This window comes from Chenopodium album, chromosome 20 (assembly GCF_948465745.1).
Source record: "Chenopodium album chromosome 20, dcCheAlbu1.1, whole genome shotgun sequence".
NCBI lineage: Eukaryota > Viridiplantae > Streptophyta > Magnoliopsida > Caryophyllales > Amaranthaceae > Chenopodium > Chenopodium album.
The window spans coordinates 34,508,235-34,525,419 of record NC_137853.1 but is presented as its reverse complement, the minus strand read 5'-3'; the positions used below and the strand labels follow the sequence as shown (position 1 = coordinate 34,525,419).

General features: G+C 35.0%; 4 protein-coding genes across 4 annotated transcripts; 3 read left to right on the top strand and 1 right to left on the bottom strand.

Moving 5' to 3' along the window:
• Window positions 1–285: 285 nt before the first annotated feature.
• Window positions 286–4,902, top strand: LOC145598154 (uncharacterized). The gene is made up of 3 exons (XM_081654467.1): window positions 286–566; window positions 1,603–1,832; window positions 2,519–4,902. The coding sequence occupies exons 2-3, from the start codon at window positions 1,611–1,613 to the stop codon at window positions 4,598–4,600; spliced, it is 2,304 nt and encodes a 767-aa protein (XP_081510593.1). The 5' UTR covers window positions 286–566; window positions 1,603–1,610; the 3' UTR covers window positions 4,601–4,902.
• An 807-nt stretch (window positions 4,903–5,709) lies between these two features.
• Window positions 5,710–7,412, top strand: LOC145597826 (pentatricopeptide repeat-containing protein At2g02980, chloroplastic-like). The gene has a single exon (XM_081654072.1). The coding sequence runs from the start codon at window positions 5,777–5,779 to the stop codon at window positions 7,331–7,333; it is 1,557 nt and encodes a 518-aa protein (XP_081510198.1). The 5' UTR covers window positions 5,710–5,776; the 3' UTR covers window positions 7,334–7,412.
• LOC145597828 (uncharacterized) lies at window positions 7,399–11,539 on the top strand. Its single transcript, XM_081654075.1, has 4 exons — window positions 7,399–7,909; window positions 8,365–8,517; window positions 9,647–9,817; window positions 11,098–11,539. The coding sequence occupies exons 1-3, from the start codon at window positions 7,782–7,784 to the stop codon at window positions 9,675–9,677; spliced, it is 312 nt and encodes a 103-aa protein (XP_081510201.1). The 5' UTR covers window positions 7,399–7,781; the 3' UTR covers window positions 9,678–9,817; window positions 11,098–11,539.
• LOC145597827 (flavin-containing monooxygenase FMO GS-OX-like 9) lies at window positions 8,735–12,369 on the bottom strand. The gene is made up of 7 exons (XM_081654073.1): window positions 11,761–12,369; window positions 11,503–11,573; window positions 11,086–11,241; window positions 10,626–10,708; window positions 9,670–9,805; window positions 9,343–9,516; window positions 8,735–9,178 (listed from the first exon to the last, which is right to left on the bottom strand). Exons 1-7 carry the CDS (start codon window positions 12,314–12,316, stop codon window positions 8,981–8,983), a joined length of 1,374 nt encoding a protein of 457 aa, XP_081510199.1. The 5' UTR covers window positions 12,317–12,369; the 3' UTR covers window positions 8,735–8,980.
• Between the last annotated feature and the right edge of the window lie 4,816 nt (window positions 12,370–17,185).

Genomic DNA, 17,185 nt, shown 5'->3' with positions numbered 1-17,185 from the left:
CCATTAAAATAAGTTGTTGCTTAAAAAGTGTTGTAGTTTAGAAATTTATGTGGAAAAGCAAACTACAAAGCATGGTAGCTTGCTATTGGAGATGCTCTTAGTGCAGAGTACTTAAATTTTAAATATCAGTATTTAAATAAAATAATTCAAACAAAAATTAGATACCAGTGAAGCCTTAAACTTCAATTGTGCATTCATTGTCCTTTTACAAAATCCAAAACAAAAAAAAAAAAGAAAAAGAAAAAGAAAAAAGGCATTATTGATATATTAATGTCCTTTCCTTCCTCCATTCCTCTGATTCCTCTTCCTAGTTTGTTGGTTTCTTTAGATTTCTTTCATTTTCTCTCTCCTCTTTTAGTGAGAGAAAGTGGGTGGGTCCAGCAGATCCAATGCTACAAGTTTTCTTCCTCTTCATCTTCTCAATCCAATGAAAATCCTTCTTTTTTCCTTCAATTTTTCTTCATTTTTAAGACATACCCACTTCATAATTTAACCTCTTCTCAAGATTTTTGGTTGTTTTTGTTTCAAGGCTTAACAAGATTTTTGATACTCTGTCTCAATTTCAGGTAAATATTGCTCTATATTTTCTCTCTCCTTGAATTTTGACTCATGGGTTTTTTCTCAAACATTAATCTATGTAATTACACTCTTTTTGGCTGTTTAATTTTAAGTTTTTGAATTTTAAAATGTTTTTCTATGAATTTATAATCTGGGTTTTCAAAATCATAACAAAATTTTAGCTGTAAATATCACTTTCTCTCTCTAACTTTCTCTCACTACTGTGAGAAAAAAAAAACAAAAAAACAATGTGGGGATTGAGATTTGATGGTCAAGAATCTGATGAAAAGTGAGTACAAAAGAATTTCATGTTCACTTTCTTTTTTTGTCCTTTTTTTTTCTAGATTAAGCATTTTTATAAAACTAAAAATCTTCAAAGATTAAATTTTTTTTATTTTCTGGGTAAAAAATTGATCCTGTGTTCTAAGCTCAATCTGGTAAATTTGTAATAATCCTTGATTTTCTGTGTTATAGTTTCTGCCATAGATGTATTCAACTGGCGTAATTATGTAGTTTGTTTTGTTTTATTGATTTTTTTCTTTTCAGCCAAATTACACTTTTGACCTTGTTTTTTTATTTTTTATTTTTTTTTTATAATAAAATTACTCAGATGCTAATTTAGAATTGTTAGTTCTAGTATGAGTAAATGAGTGTTAATCTATATTTAGAAATTGTTTTTGTAAGCTAATAATTTGGTAGCTTAAGGAGCTATAATCTCATAATAACTCCATTTAGATTTAGTTGTCACACTATTAGTATTAAAATACGCTGTCAATGCGACAACTAATTTCGGACAAAGGGAGTATTAACAAGGAATAGCAAATTGATAAGTGTCACACTTTTCATGTACATGTTCATACAAAAGTTGTGGGTGTTGTTGAAGATAATTAAATTTAGTGTGATTTTTTAAATTTCAAAAATGAAGCTTGATTGGTTATACTTTAAATTATTTGTTTATAATTACCACAAACTTTATGTTACTTTGTTTCTAGATGGAATTTGATTCATTGACACTTAACACAATTTGCACATTGTTGTGAGCAGGGCAAATTATGCAGTGCAAAAGCTACTTTCCTGTGTATAATACACAATACGATCTCAACGTCGATGTTAATGGTAGTGCGACGCCCATGATTAGTGGCAATGGGACCTTTCGAAGTGGGCATTACAACGATTTTGTGCCACCTTCGCCGGTTCCACCACCAGGGCAGTTCACTTACAAGGAAATGTTGCGCCGGACAATGGTCCTACACGAGGTTGCATTTAAGGATCAGGTACTGTAAAAACTAGCTTTGGCTGGTATCACCTCAAAAAGTATTATGCTGTTAGAATTCGGGTTCTACAAATCTATGCTATTCGGTTTATCAAATTATTTATCCTATGCTGAAGTTGTATAATGGAGTATAGACTTTCATGGTGTTAGTACTTGTGTTGATTCTGTGTTATCATAACAGTGTGTTAATTTGCAATCTTAAAGTTTGGCCATTTTTTTGCATTATCATATCTTATTGTATAATGACTTCAGTTTGTTATTTCTCAGTGTTTAAGGGTGTGACCATGATTTACTTGTACTATGGTTTAGTGCATTTTCTCTGTATGCTTACTTCCTACTTTTAGACACTCGTAATATTGTCAATTGTTGGGGAAGCAAGAAATCTGTTGTGAATTATCTGATGATTTTCGCCTTTTTCCACCCCACAAAAAGAACAATGGCCAACTATACGTTGCAGTTATCTGAGTCTATCTTGTCATTTGAGCAGGGCTGATAAGCAATGCCTCTAAAAAGTATGTATAGGATCTCAAAATTGACCTTTACTTTAGAAGTCATTTCTTGCTTGATTACGGCTGAAATGTATTATAGTCCAATATCTGTATACCTTCTTGTTTTAGATGTAGCTGACTGATTAATGAGCAATTGATTCACTCCTCAATTTTTTTTTTTTTTTTTTTTTGCTTCCAGGTTCAAGAATTGCATCGGCTTTATAGAAGACAGAAGGAATTGATGGATGAAGTAAAAAATAAAGAATTGTATATGAGCCATTTACAAATAGAGGTCCAAAGATCAAGTTCATCATCGGCAAAGATCTCATCCAGCTGTGATCAAAATACTCTTTATAGTGTTCCATTCATTAATAATCAGTATACACCATATTCCACAGGTAGAGATAACAATCCGGCATCTCTCAGTTTTTTGAATGAACCAAAACCACCTGTCAGTCCCGTTGCTTCACAAACTGTTGGCACTTTGAATAGTCTAAACTTTGCGGAATCCAAGTGCAAGAAAGTTAAAGGAAAGCTTTTAGACCTTGAGCTTCCGGCTGAGATGTACATTGACAGTGATGAGGAGAGATCTATAGAAGACGTGGAATTCTCTAAGGCCCCAACTCCTACCACTCTGCCTTCAAATAAAAGGTTCAAGGTAGTGCTTGAGAGTCTTGAGACTTGTGCAATGGCTTCCACAGCAAAGAGATCATTGGGTCCTGTTTTGCAAGGGGAGCTTCTTAGTCCTTGCTCAATTACAGGGAGCAAAATTACTTTGGCTGACTTAAATGAACCTCTGGCAGCATCGTGTCTGGAAGAGAGTGGTGGGGACAAAAGAAGTAGCTCTTTCCTGGAAATCTCGAAAATTAATCATGATCTATCTGATATCAGGAATACTCTATCAGATGGTATTGCTGATAAAGTGACGGAAAAATCTCTTCCTCAATCTGACAAGGCTAAATCTGAGGTGGGGTTTGCTACACCTGGGAGAAAGCCTTCCTACATTTTGGGGCAGAATCCTCTTGTGGTTCAAGCACTTCCCTCTTTTGGCAACCAACTAACCAGCAGTAAAGGTGCTAGAAACTGTGGTAGACGGAAAGGGCTTATTAATGATAAGGTCGATGCTAGTCTACCGTGTAGTCAAAATTTTAGGGTAGCTAAGTCCTTAAGAAGCAGCTGTTCTGACTTCAAGTCCAAAGAATCAGTGGTTTGCATGTCATCCAAAACTTCTGATCTAAACTGCTTTGATTTGAACTCTGATGTGATGGAAAATTCAGAATTTACATCATCTGATGATACATCAAATAACGGATTTTCAACTGAAGCTGAAACTTTGAAAAAGAGCAGGATATGCAGAATGATTGATATCAACTTGCCATGTGAATCTATGACCGATGAAGAGCCAGTTATTCAAGATGATAAAATCATACATGATCATGAGAACTCAGGTCGGTTGAAATTGAATTTTTGTACGAATGATGACAGTTCACTTCCAAAGTCACCTTCTTTGGACAAAACTCGGTTAGAAATTGATTTGGAGGCACCTATTAGCCCAGAAGTAAAGGAGTGCTCGCCACCTAGAGGAGACTCTGAAGATAATCAGTCAGAAGAGGGTAGTGACTGCTTTACGGAACTTGCAAAGATTGCAGCTGATGCCATTGTATCCATTTCTTTGTCTAATTCTCTATCATACCAAGAGAATTTGGGCTTGCGAAAATGTGAAGCTTCTGACAGTGGAGATCTAGAGTGGTTTGCTGGGTTAATTGACTCCCTTTCCTCTGACCTAGAGAATGATTTCGACACAATGAACTGCAAGGATACTTGTAGTATTGATGATTTTGAGGCAATGACATTGGAACTTCCTGAATTGAAATCGGAAGACTTTTTGTCTAAAAACAATGTCCAAATCTCGAATGAGACTTGCTCGATGGTGTTGCGTTGCCAAACAAGAAGAGGTCGAACGAGGAGGTCAAAGAGGAAGGACTTCCAAAGGGAAGTTCTGCCTTCTCTTGCGTCTCTCTCAAGGTATGAGGTTACTGAGGATATTATGATGATAGAAGGGCTAATGGAAGCAGCAGGTACCCCTTGGAGTCTAAGTAAGACAAGGAGAGCTTGTAGAACGGGAAGAAAACCTCGGGTGGCCAAGCAACATACTTTTGATGATAAAGTTCAAGAATTGAGTGCTCTTGTCAGCTGGGGTAAGGTCAACAGGCGGCCTAGAGGACGAAGAAATCCTGCTAGTCCTACTACTATATCAAAATGGCTCGTGCATGATTTATGACAGGATTATTATAACAGAAGTATGCGGTTTCCACTTCAAAATCCATGTATTTACATACTTATTGATTGAATGGCCCTCTCTTTTATTGTTAACTTAGGATCATCATTTAGGGCAGGATATAGAGCTTTGATGATATTATTTCCATGTCTGAAATAGATGTGGTGCTTTTGTCTATTGTCACTTTTAACACTGACTGTCGAATTACGCCTATTTGTGACGTAAATTTGAGAAAGCTAGTGAAGAGAGGCTGTTCTGTATATTTTGAAATTGGAAAATAGATCAAAATTTCTTTTGGTTTTTAACTATGATTGATAAGAATACTAGCACAGCAGCACATAATATTTTGTTTACTCTTGGTGGGACTTTCTGAGTACTGTGATACTGCCGAAGGTATGAATAAAAGCAATAAGATAAATGTGCAAATTTTGGAAAGGGAAAGAAAGAGATAGCTTCTGAGACACTAAAATTCAATTTGCTTTGCAGCAACATGTACTATGTATAGTGCCAATATTTTAGGTATAAAAGCCAAAATAATTTAATTAGTTGTCTATTTCTAATTAATCTTGAAATGGTTTAGTGGTTATGAGTGATTAATATCAATGCATATATCACTGAAGTAGGACCAATAAATAAAATATCAAAAAAATATCTTTATAGGCTTGGAGGTGTTAAGTTGACTATGGCATAAGTTAAATATAGGATATGTAACGGAAGTTGATGTAGACAAAGTTTTGTCTTGTCTCAGATTTCACTCAAAACTATAAACTAATTTAGTTGGCATCCACATAACATATTTGTAATTCATGCTCTTAAGTCTTAAGCATGTTTTTTTTCAAGTTTGACTATTAAACGAATAAATTTGTAGAGTTTAAGGAAATTGCAAATACTTCATCCTATGGTTGAAAGTATCCCATTGTGTAATGAATATCAATAACTTCCACTAAATTTTTTTACTCTAGATAATATTCACGAAACACCGTCTAAATTACTCATAATTTTTTTTTTTTTCATATCGATTTCTTCTACTACATACGGTATAATTATCAATTGTATTAAATTAGCTCCTAACTTTACAAGTATTATTTAGATCAATTTCTTACAAAAATTTTCTAAGGTCCTTTATTTACCATCTCAATTTTTACCAATGAGTGTCCACATCAACAAATTATTAGGACCATGAAACCCTTTCATGGCAAGTTAGCAACATCTTTGAAATGGATTCATTCTTTCAAACGTTCAAATTCATCTTTATCACTCAAAACTTCCATTAATTCATCTCAAATTCTGGAAAAACTCTCAAACCCTTCTCAAATGAAGCAAATTCTTGCCCAAATTATCATTCAAAATCAACATTTAGACCAATTTTATCTTATGAAGTTCATTGATATTTGTGCTACTTCAAATGGGTTTACTTCCTCTGCTCTTATTTTCTCTCAATTTCATGATATTTTCGACTCTTTTGTTTGTAATTCAGTTCTTAGAACTTATACCCATTTAAAGAAACATTGGCATTCAATTTTTGTGTTTGTACAAATGCATAAACATGGTATATCCCCTGATATATTGACTTTTCCTGCTGTAATTAAATCAACTGCTCATTTGGGTCGTCGTAGATTAGGGAAATCATTGCAATGTTGCGTAATTAAAATGGGTTTTGGTTCAGATTTGTTTGCAAATACTGCACTTGTTCATATGTATTGTTCTTGTTCATCGATTGATGATGCCCGTAGAGTGTTTGATGAAATGCCTGAGAGAAATTCTGTTTCTTGGAACGCGTTGATTACTGGTTATGTACATGGAAGGCGGTTTTTAGAGGCGTTTGATGTGTTTAGGGACATGATGAGGGATGGGGTAGAGTTAAGGGAGGTGACTATGGTGGGGCTATTATCGGCTTGTGCTAACTTAGGAGCTCTGGATCATGGGAGGTGGGTTCATGACTATATAACGCGAAATGGGTTGGCGTTGAATGTATATGTTGGCACTGCTCTTATTGATATGTATGCAAAATGTGGGAATCTTGAGGAAGGTTTTAAGGTTTTTAAGGCAATGAAGGTTAAAAATGTGTGCACTTGGAATGTTTTGATTTCAGCATACTCAATGAACGGACGAGGAGAGGATGCTTTGACGGTGTTTTATAGCATGCTTTTTGATGACTATAAGCCTGATGATGTTACATTTTTGGCTGTTTTATCGGCTTGTTTTCATGAAGGTCTTGTGGGTGAGGGCAGGTCTCATTTTAGAAGTATGAAAGAGGATTTTGGTGTGGAACAAATGATGGAGCATTATGGTTGTATGATTGATCTGCTCAGCCGTGCTGACTTAATTGATGAAGCCATGGAACTAATTAGGACCATGCCATTGACTCCAGACCAGACCATTTGGAGGGCATTGCTTCGTGCCTTTCAAGTTCGTGAAAATGTCCATATGGTTGAACTTGTGATTCAGAAACTCGTTGAACTAGAACCACAGCATGGAGATAACTTTTTCCTACTGTCAAATCTATATATCCAACAGCAAAGATGGTCAGAAGTTGAGGTAGTGAGGGAAATGATGAAGGATAGAGGTATCCGGAATCTTCCTGGCTACAGTTCAGTTGTTATCAACAGTGAAATTTATGAATTCATTGCATCATATGATATTAAACCTGGACTTGAGGAGATATACAAAGTTTTGGCATGTATGGCCGAGAATCTGAGACTATCAAGTTGTGTTACTGATAGTGACATGTTGTAGCATGATCTTGTTGAAGTGAACATCTTGTAAATCAGCTATTACCTAATATTAAACTTCAAAAGATATTGGCCAAAGTTAACATATTTCTGTTCTCTGGGATAGGCTGGAGCTTGGTAATTGGTATCTCACCTGAAAGCCGAAGCCAAGAAGACTTAAATGACTCAGGCTAACCTCTCATGAAAATTTTCAAATTTATTGTCAGAGTGCTCTGATAATGCGTGAAACCCTTCAATGAAAAATGCTAACTGAGGTAACAATGTCACTATGACTATGTCTTATTTATTTGTGGACTGCTGGTCCAAGTTTTCTTCTGAACAGGTAACTGTGTGTCACAAACTGATGACTTAAGTAATTTATATACTTGTTTAAGAGGCTATTTAAAACTTTCTATAATATACTATATACCAATTGCGTTAAATGGATGTAGGAAGCTGCTGCATAAAATTCAATGGAGCAGCACTTCAGATTAAATTCACATTTTACCGAGATGGATAACAAAAACTATCTGGAATATGATTTGACAAATTCAATGAACTCATATTGGAGTTCATCCTCTTCCAAAGCTTTTGCAGCAAGGTTAGTGGGATTTGTAATCCCTTGCTCCTTCTCTTTGATTACTGTTTTTGAAGTACTTTTTCCTTGGTGGAACTTTCAATTTTGTTGTAGTTTTTTTTTTTTACTATATATTCATATGTTTCCACATCTGTGGCAGACCTGCTGATTATTATGTGGGAAAATAGTGCTGTACAAAAAAGGAGAAAAAGAACTCTAAATGGTCATCTATGGTGACAAATTAGCTGTATTCTGACCAACTATGCCTAAAATTGTCAAAATAATAACCTTTTTATCTTTTTGGTAAAAGTAAGTCTATTCTTTTTTGCTCAATATAATTTCAGTTTTACTAACCAAAATGAAAAATATAAAACCTTGATTTCCCCACTATCCTTCCTACTAAAGTTATTACAATTATGACATCTGCTGGCATGTAGTTCAGTTCTTATTTTGGAAAGTGCTGTTGCTATGCATGATAGGTTTACAACCAAGTTGAGAATCGTTTTCAGCATGGTGACTGTTGCACCTATGGCTGAGACTGAGAGGACCCTTTTCAATTTCCGGGTGTTGGAATCATTTTTAAGTCATCATGAGGCTGTGTTTTGGGGAGCATATATGCTGAATCTGAACGAGTATGTACATTTCATGTCACTGCTTAAAGTAATTAAACAAATAATCTGAATATATCCCTGACAGTTAAGCAACTAATAGGGGCGAAATATGGAGAGCCTTAAGCCTTGATCCAAATCTGACTAAGATTTGCAAGGGTAAGGCTATTTCACCCCCTGTTAGTTACTTAACTAGCTAGGTAAATGTACTTTTTCATATTTAAAATGGAAAACACTCGTGTCTTGTTGGTACAGCCTTTTGAAGGCTATCCCGACATGGCATAATTTTGCCTATATCTCTACTAAAAAACATTCAAAAAACTGCATACAGGGCAGTACTTTGTGCGACCACTATCATTAATACACAAAAAGGAAAATATGTCAACCTCAAATCTTTCACTGGAACATTGGAATGTTGTTCTATGTAAATGTTACTGCATATTACTTTGACATTGATTTGTTGAGCTGGCTGAAGCAGAGTATTGCTTTATACTTCAAATGTATGTGCTCCAAGTTGAGTGAAATGAGGACTTTGACGAGCTACTTGAAGCAGGTCAAAATCATCATAAACATCACGATACACCTCCAAATTAGCCTCCGCATTCATCAGAGCTGATACACATAGCTCTTTCCTCCATTCTTCCAGGCGTGGAAATCCTACTTTATCCGCATACAGGTCACAGTACTGCAGGAAAAGGCATAATTAAAGGTTACTGACAGCAGAAAAACTAATGGACCAACTTCTTGTGGTACTTGCATTGAACACTGAAGAATCTGTAAAAGTGTTGCAATTTAATTTATTTGACGGTCCTGTAAAAGAAAAATTACTTCAATAACATGTTCATTTACCTCAAAGTTGGCAATATCATGAGTGTTGTGCTTTGGGATAGCAGCAGCTTCCCTGGACTGATAGAACTCTTGGATTTCCTTCATCATTTCTTCCCAAGATGGCAATGTTTTTTTCCCTGAGAGCAGCTGAGCAATCCATTTTGCTTGTGACTCGAAGAAAGGGAAGCCTATGATCTGTTAATTTAATCAATGAAAGCCATCATGATATAGAAATATGTTGTCACACTAGCCGATTATAATTATTTTCTACGACAGAGTGTGGTATGTATAAAGCCAAATGATTTGTTAATTTATGTCATTACAGGAGATCTGAAGATGTTATTATACCTTCCTAGGTATTCCAACGAACGAAAGAGAAGGAGCAAGCGAAGGAGGGAACGTATGCTCGTATAAAGGTCCAACACGATCATCATCCACCTTAATGATTCCTTTGGTGTCAAGAAATGGAAATGTATATGAATACCTACAGTAAACAGTAAGTCTCTTCATGGTTAATCTTAATCATCAATCATGTTTCTTTATTAGGAAAAGAAAAGTTGTAGTAGTTGCATGAAATTATGGGTAAACTTCTCTTTTGCTTACAACTGTGCATAACTTTCCTACTTTCTTAAGGCATCATTTTCATAACAACATTCTGAAATTTTGAAGAACTGTATATTATTATTTGCAATACTTCCTGCTTAAGAAACTTGCATGTCACCAACTCACCATGATCCAAAAAGGTTGGTCCCATTATGTTGTTATTATGATGATTTACAATACTATTGTTGGAATAACTTATAATACAAGATGCATGCTTACATAGAGTGCTCAATCTTTGACTTCCCGTACCAATTAGGTAATCATCAAGCCTTTGCACACTTTTGAGACAAGGATGGCACCTTGAGGAGCCTAAAGCTAGTAACACATACACTCGGGTGTTTGGTATACTCGGGTGACTATACTTAATCCAATTTTTTATTATCTTTGTTTGTGTTACTAGTAAGTTAAGTCTCTAAATTACTCGCCGTTGTCTAGCTTGACTAGCTGTATAATGATTGATGTACTATTACTCATTAAGAAATTTATTTAAAATTTTAAATTGATATCTTCTGGTCTATATGTTTAAAAATCTAAATTAATAGTGACTCAAAGCAAAAGCACTGTAGGGAGAAAAGGAAGAAATCAACAATATATTGCAAAAAAATAAAATATATTAATCCCTTGCTAATGTACTAAAAATAAAAATCATAATAATTCATGCCTTAAAAAAAGGATAACAAATTATGGAATAGATGTATTACCCGGTGCAATATATGATAGTATCGGCAGTGACACAAGAACCATCCACAAACAACACTCTTCCATCTTCTTCAAGACAGTCAATCTGCAGTATAATTTACCAAAAGTTTAAACGTTATGTTTTAATTTAGATTGGTGGTTGAGACTTGAGACTGGGTCGGAATCTGATCGTTTATATTTTAAGGTTATTAGTTCATTAACTATTAGATTTACCAAAAGTTTAAACGTTATGTTTTAATTTAGATTGATGGTTGAGACCTGAGACTAGGACGGAATATGGTCGTCTATATTTTAAGGTCATTAGTTCATTAATTATTAGATGTGTGAAACGTGGATGTAATTAAAATATGTAATTTGAATCAATATGTTGATATGTATTTTATTTTTCAATGGCGTGGCATGGAAAACAAATCAACTTATTATTTTTTGTGTCTGTGTGATATATTCTTTTTACAATTTTACCTTTGGGCAAAGATGCAGGTTTTTATGGTTTGCAAATACTTTGGAGAATCCTTCAGAGATTGGGGATTTGGCACTGAGATAGATTTCCTTTGCTACTCCAACCAACTCCATTGATAGTTCTTGTCCACTCATTGAACTTCCTACAATCACCACTACCTGCAACATGTGTAGATAATTAGTACTTAGTTTTGTGATTCGTAATTCGTATAAAATATTACGCATCAATTGACTTAGAATTGACTATCTTGAGGAAAATTAATAGTCAAAGTCTGCTTCAAAACTCTTAAATGTGATGTTTCGAGATCTACAATGCTGGAAATGGTATTAGTTTTGAGAGAAGACTATCCTAACTTTTTGTTTATGGTGTATCATTCCTTTTATTTAAAAAAATGATGGAACTGATATGGATGTAGTTACCTCATCGCGAAATGGATCTGGTACCCGATAAATATGACTATGCATTTGTCTTCCTTTCCAAGAGTTCATACCTTCAAAAGAATGCATGCAAAAGAGAAGCAACAAAAACATAATGAGTAATGAAAGTGAGTTATTTACTAGAATTGTCTTCCTGCATGCTTAACGTATACTTCTATTTGGTATGTACTTTTAACCCTTTTTTTTAAGCCATGTGTTATTATGGGAAACAAATGAATGAAGTGTATGATCAAAGTATACCTTTAATTATAGGCAACCTTGGATGAGAATAGTGACCACTAGCTACAACCACCGCGTCAAACACTTCTTCCACCAATTTTTCACTCTTTTTCTCCTTGGATTTCACCATCCATTTCAACTCCTTGGCAACCTCTGCGAACTCGGCCATACCGACATACTCAACCCTAGTGTTAAACCTTATCATGCCTCTCAACCCAAAATATTCACAAAAATCATTTAGGTACAACAAAACTTCCCTATGGCTAGGAAATCTCCTCATGTCCCTCCCTTTCTTCTCTACGAACGGGAAATCGGTATACCCCATGATCTCCCTAGGAGATGCTAACCTTAAGGATTCATACATACTACTATGAACCTTAAGGAACTTATTTGCTTTTCCTAAGGGATCTTCTCCCTCAATTTTAGGCTCATAGAGCCATTGCCCTCCTATGTCATGGTTTTGCTCAATGACTACCACATTGTGGCCTTCTTTCATGAGCTCCCGTGCTGCCACGAGGCCGGATGGCCCGGCTCCGATGACACATACACTCTTGGATTGGTAACTTTCTACAACCATTGTGGCTTAACTTGCTAGTTTTGGTTTGGTGAAGAAAGGATGTTTAATCTCAAAGTGATGGAAAATGAATTTGGTGAATATTGTTGTTGGAAATGGGTTTATATTAAGTTGCGGATCCACATTGACCGAAGTGGGTCCACATACACCCACTTAGCCCAAATAAATAATAATAATAATAATAATAATAATAATAATAATAATAATAATAAAAAAAAAAAAAAAAAAAAAAAAGAGTAAGAAAGAAAAAAAAAATACTTTGAAAAATAAAAAAAAATGTTTATAAATTATAATATTCTGACTAGTAGTAATAAAAAAAGAACAAGCCACTAATTATAAATTATAAGATCTTATGTTTGACACAAGATGCCAACAAAATTTAATGTTAATCCTAGGTAATTACATCTAACTGTGATAATAGAAAAAATTAATATCCAACTCCTTTCTCTCTTAAGTATACTGCAGTATATATGATTTTCTTTTTTATTTTTCTATTTTTATAATAATTTGATTTGTTTAGACTTTTAGACTTCTAAATTCTAAAATATCCCTATTCTAAACACAAGTTACTTATTGCCACAAGCCCACAATCATTTCAATTTCTCATTTTCTTTTAGGTATCCATGCAAGATTTGGTAATGTAGCTTCTAATTCTAACACTAATTGCTTTTCAAATAAGTTATGCCATACTTTATGTTTTATTCTCTCTCTATTCCTATTAAATATTTATTGTTTATGAGATGAACAAAATGTTTAAAAAAAAAAAAGAGTTGAACAAAAAAGAACAGAGAAAATAGTATGTCGTATAAAATAAAAAGGCGTACAAAAAATGTAACATGTGGTGTGCCCTGGTGGTAGATGTTGATCTAAAGCAATAACATTGTAACATAGTCAACTGTTGGAATTCTTTATATGTTGGTGGTGGTTTGAATTAGTTTTCCCAAGCCCTAAACAATACATTTTCCTTTTATTTACTCCGTACCATGGTTAACTAATAGAATTCTCATTAATGTTATCTTGTACAAAAACTACAAATAAAAAGTTGTTTACAGTACAAGATTTCTAAAATTTGTTTGCTACTCCGCACTAAATGTAAGTGGGGCAACTAACGAGTGCTTATTCGCCTTCAAATTTCATTCGAGAATGAAATTTATAGAGTTTAGAACTCCATGATGGACTCATAGACTATGTGTTGAATTTCTTATGATGAGTGAAATAAATTTTGTTAAACAAGGAAAGTGACAAGTAATTTAATTTGCAAAATGTGAAAAAGGATTGACAGTGGATAAATTAGGACTAGGGGCCTGTTCTCATTGACTGAACTCAGCTGAATTGAACTGAACTGAATATTTTATAAGGGAAGGAAATTAGGATGAGCTGAACTAAACTGAGCTGAACTGAACTAAACTGAAATTCAACGTAAGAGAACAGGGCCTAAGTTTAGGTTTTAGAAGAAGTTGAGGGTGATTAGAGAGGTTAGATAACCTTGAGAGATGTTTGAGATTATATTCCTTCTTGTTTCATTCAAATCATGAATATAATAAGTTGAATACCTTCTAGATGTATTCAAATCATAAGTATAATAAGTTGAATACCTCTCTATGGGTTTGTTTGGGCGTGTGGGTTCTGCAACAACACGCAAGGTTTTTCTTTTTGTCTTTGTGTGTTTAGCTAGGTGAGTTTGGTTGTTTTTAGTTACTTGTTTTAGTTTTCTTAGGTTGTAATTTGCTCTTTATTTATGAAGTTCTCATTGTCAAAAAGAAAAAAAAAATTTACACTTATGATGTGAACCATGCGATAACAATAATTGACTAATTAATTATTTTGAGTGCGTGTTTAATGCACATTATGAAATAGATAGCTCGTCATTATCTTGTATGAAATTGACAAATACATCTTCATTTATCACACGATATAATTGCTTTTGATGACAATAATGTTACAAAAGAAGAGGAAAAACAGTAGAGCTATTGGTTGATTTTCCCTGAATTTATGACTTTATGAAACTGCTATATATTTTTTCTCGAAAAATAATCTTTAATTCACTTGTCAATTTAAACATGTGTCGAAGTTGAGAAAGGGAAATTTTGATGACACATTAAAGTAATTTGAACTAAGGTAATTAATAGATATGATACATATTTAGAAAAATTATTGATTTTAATAATCCCATCTTTGGTCGATTCGCTGTTAATAATCCCACCTTTAGATTATTATTGAATAATTCCATCTTTATAGGGGATTTTCTTCTATAGTCCCTTATGAGTTATGACCGGATACATTGAGTAAACTTTTTTTTTTTAATTTGAGTGACACATGTCACTAAGTAATTGGTAAAAGAAAAAAAAAATTTCTTGTCCCTGAAAAGACTACTTGTATCATAACAATATTTAAATGGAAATAACCATGGAGACCATTTTGCACACACACAAAAACACCTCTAACTTGACAATCTATAGACAACTTTTACTACAAAAACACCTTTATATCACATTTAGAATCCATTTGACCTCATGTTTGAAGTCCATAAAATGGCCCAACAACAATGTTTGTAACATTTTCTAATTGCAATTAAATACTAATTATTGGCTTTATTGCCTCACATTGAAGAATGTATATCAAAAAGGCATCTATGGCTTAAGCCCAAGCACCATTGTGTCTTTGCTTTCACAAAAAAAAAAAAAAAAAAAAAAAAAAAAAAAAAAAAAAAAAAAAAAAAAAATTTGAGTCTCGCTATGTCATACTTACATGTTTAAGTCAAGCTTAACTTATTTAAGCAAATATTGTCGTGTAAGGACATATCATCCTTTATTTTATCATTTTTCCAAACACATGTTACTATTCCCAAATCTCAAGCCAAAAGAATACTAAATAACCATAGTCCATACCTGTTAGTATCATAACATATCTACATAACTCATATGGTATCGTGTCACCCCATACCGTATCTAACCTGTTGGATTAAAGAGAGTAAAAACCAAGTTTTTTGGAGGTTGATTAGTTTGCTTCACAAGGAGGTTGTGACCTACAATGTTTGCCCACAAGTGGGTTGTGGAGTAGACTTTTATGGCTATGACTACTTTATAAGAAAAAATCAGACTACTCCACAAATAGGTTGTGGCCAACAACGATTGCCTACAAGTGAGTTGTGGGGCAGACTTTTCATGTCTACATACATTCAGCTTTTGGCATTCTTCCTTTATCTCTTGGATTCTCTTGTAACCCCTCATTAAATTGGATGTTTATTGTGATTTAATCATCCTTTGATGTCTAGATTCATCCTCTTGTTCTTCATCTTTCATTATATATTTTCATGATGAAAATAATGAAAAAACACAATCATCAAACACATAATGCTAAACACATTCCTTTTTTGGGCATAAGTTTATGACTTCAACCTCTCATCCATAAGTGCCTTTGTATGAGAGTGGTGTGTTAACCTTAGGGAACGTGTCAGCGAATACAATTGAGCACTACGATTGCGCCAGAATTTCGTTTTCAAGTCAGTGAAATTGCTTCACCACGACACACCGTACTCTTTCCATTATTATAAGATCAACTTTTCGATCATATTGCTTATTTTTATTGTAGCCTTGAAAACACCTTATTTACAATATTACCTAGGAAAATTTCACATTTGCTACCAGGAAAAGCACCCTATTTCACATTTGCTACCCCTTTAATTTTTTATTTTATATTACTAACACCTAAATCAGATTTTTTTAAAAATCCACTTAACGGAATCCGTTAAGGTTCCGTTAAATGGGGCCCAATATTTAATTAAATAATAATTTAATTAATTTTTTTTTTTTTAAAAAAAAAACTTAAAAATAAAAAACCTCAGCCATCCCGAACCACCAAACAGCCACCTTCGCCGGCGCCCGAAAGATCCCCTGAGGCCGGCGAACTCCTAGACCACCACCACCGTGACCCCTAAACCCGGCAACTACCCATACCACCACCACGACACCACCCTAACCCCCAAACCCAGACCACCACCACTGAAATCCCTATACCCAGAACACCACCACCACAAACCACACCTCCTTTGTCTCACCACCACGCACAACACCACCGCGGTAGCAGTAAATTGCGGCAGTAGCAAATCGAGGCAGCAACAAATCGCGGCAGCAGCGGCCAAACGCGACCAACCACCGTCACCAAACGCGTCCATTCGCGGCAGCAGCAACGACAATTGCAGCTAATCGCAACTACCACCCTAAAACAGTGAGAAATCAGAGGAAAGAGAGAGTTGTGGGGTCGTCTACGGCGGTTTAAGGGTGGCAATTGCGGCCAATCGCAACCAACACCACCCTAAAAACGAAACCCTAAAATATGTCGCGGCGGAAAAGAGTTGCTGCTGGTGGAGTTCGTGGCGAAAAGGGGTTGCTGGTGGAAGGAGTTCGCGGCGGAAAGGAGCTGCTGGTGGAGTTCGCGGCGGAAAGGGGCTGCTGGTGGAGGGAGTTCGCGTCTGCCGTGGGCTGCTGGTGGGGTTTGAGGCTGCCGTGAGCTTCTTTGGGCGCCGGCGTTGAAGGGAAATGGAGGTTGGATGGTGGTCATGAGGGTGGTTGAAGATGGAGTGGTGGCGATGAGGTGGTTGGGCTCCTCTAACGGAAATAGTAACGGCGTCACACAAAAGGTAGTGATATTTAAAATTTTGGTGTTTGTGTGGTAGTAATATAAAATAAAAAATTAAAAGGGTAGCAAATGTGAAATAGGGTGCTTTTCCTGGTAGCAAATGTGAAATTTTCCTATTACCTATCACCTATTTAACGTTTATGTTGTATCGTATCGTGTCGTGCCGTGCCTGTTTCGGACCATGCCATCCTTACCCGATGTGTGATGAAAAGTGTGGTTTGAAAACTATAGCTA

Coding starts and splice junctions, on each gene's coding strand:
- LOC145597827 (XM_081654073.1), bottom strand. CDS start 12,316: ATGGTTGTAGAAAGTTACCAATCCAAGAGTGTATGTGTCATCGGAGCC. Junction 10,709..11,085: donor ACCTGCATCTTTGCCCAAAG/GTAAAATTGTAA, acceptor ATTATACTGCAG/ATTGACTGTCTTGAAGAAGA. Junction 9,179..9,342: donor ATGATATTGCCAACTTTGAG/GTAAATGAACAT, acceptor CTTTTCCTGCAG/TACTGTGACCTGTATGCGGA.
- LOC145597828 (XM_081654075.1), top strand. CDS start 7,782: ATGGAGCAGCACTTCAGATTAAATTCACATTTTACCGAGATGGATAAC. Junction 7,910..8,364: donor TCCAAAGCTTTTGCAGCAAG/GTTAGTGGGATT, acceptor TATGCATGATAG/GTTTACAACCAAGTTGAGAA. Junction 8,518..9,646: donor TATATGCTGAATCTGAACGA/GTATGTACATTT, acceptor ATGTCATTACAG/GAGATCTGAAGATGTTATTA.
- LOC145598154 (XM_081654467.1), top strand. CDS start 1,611: ATGCAGTGCAAAAGCTACTTTCCTGTGTATAATACACAATACGATCTC. Junction 1,833..2,518: donor AGGTTGCATTTAAGGATCAG/GTACTGTAAAAA, acceptor TTTTGCTTCCAG/GTTCAAGAATTGCATCGGCT.
- LOC145597826 (XM_081654072.1), top strand. CDS start 5,777: ATGAAACCCTTTCATGGCAAGTTAGCAACATCTTTGAAATGGATTCAT.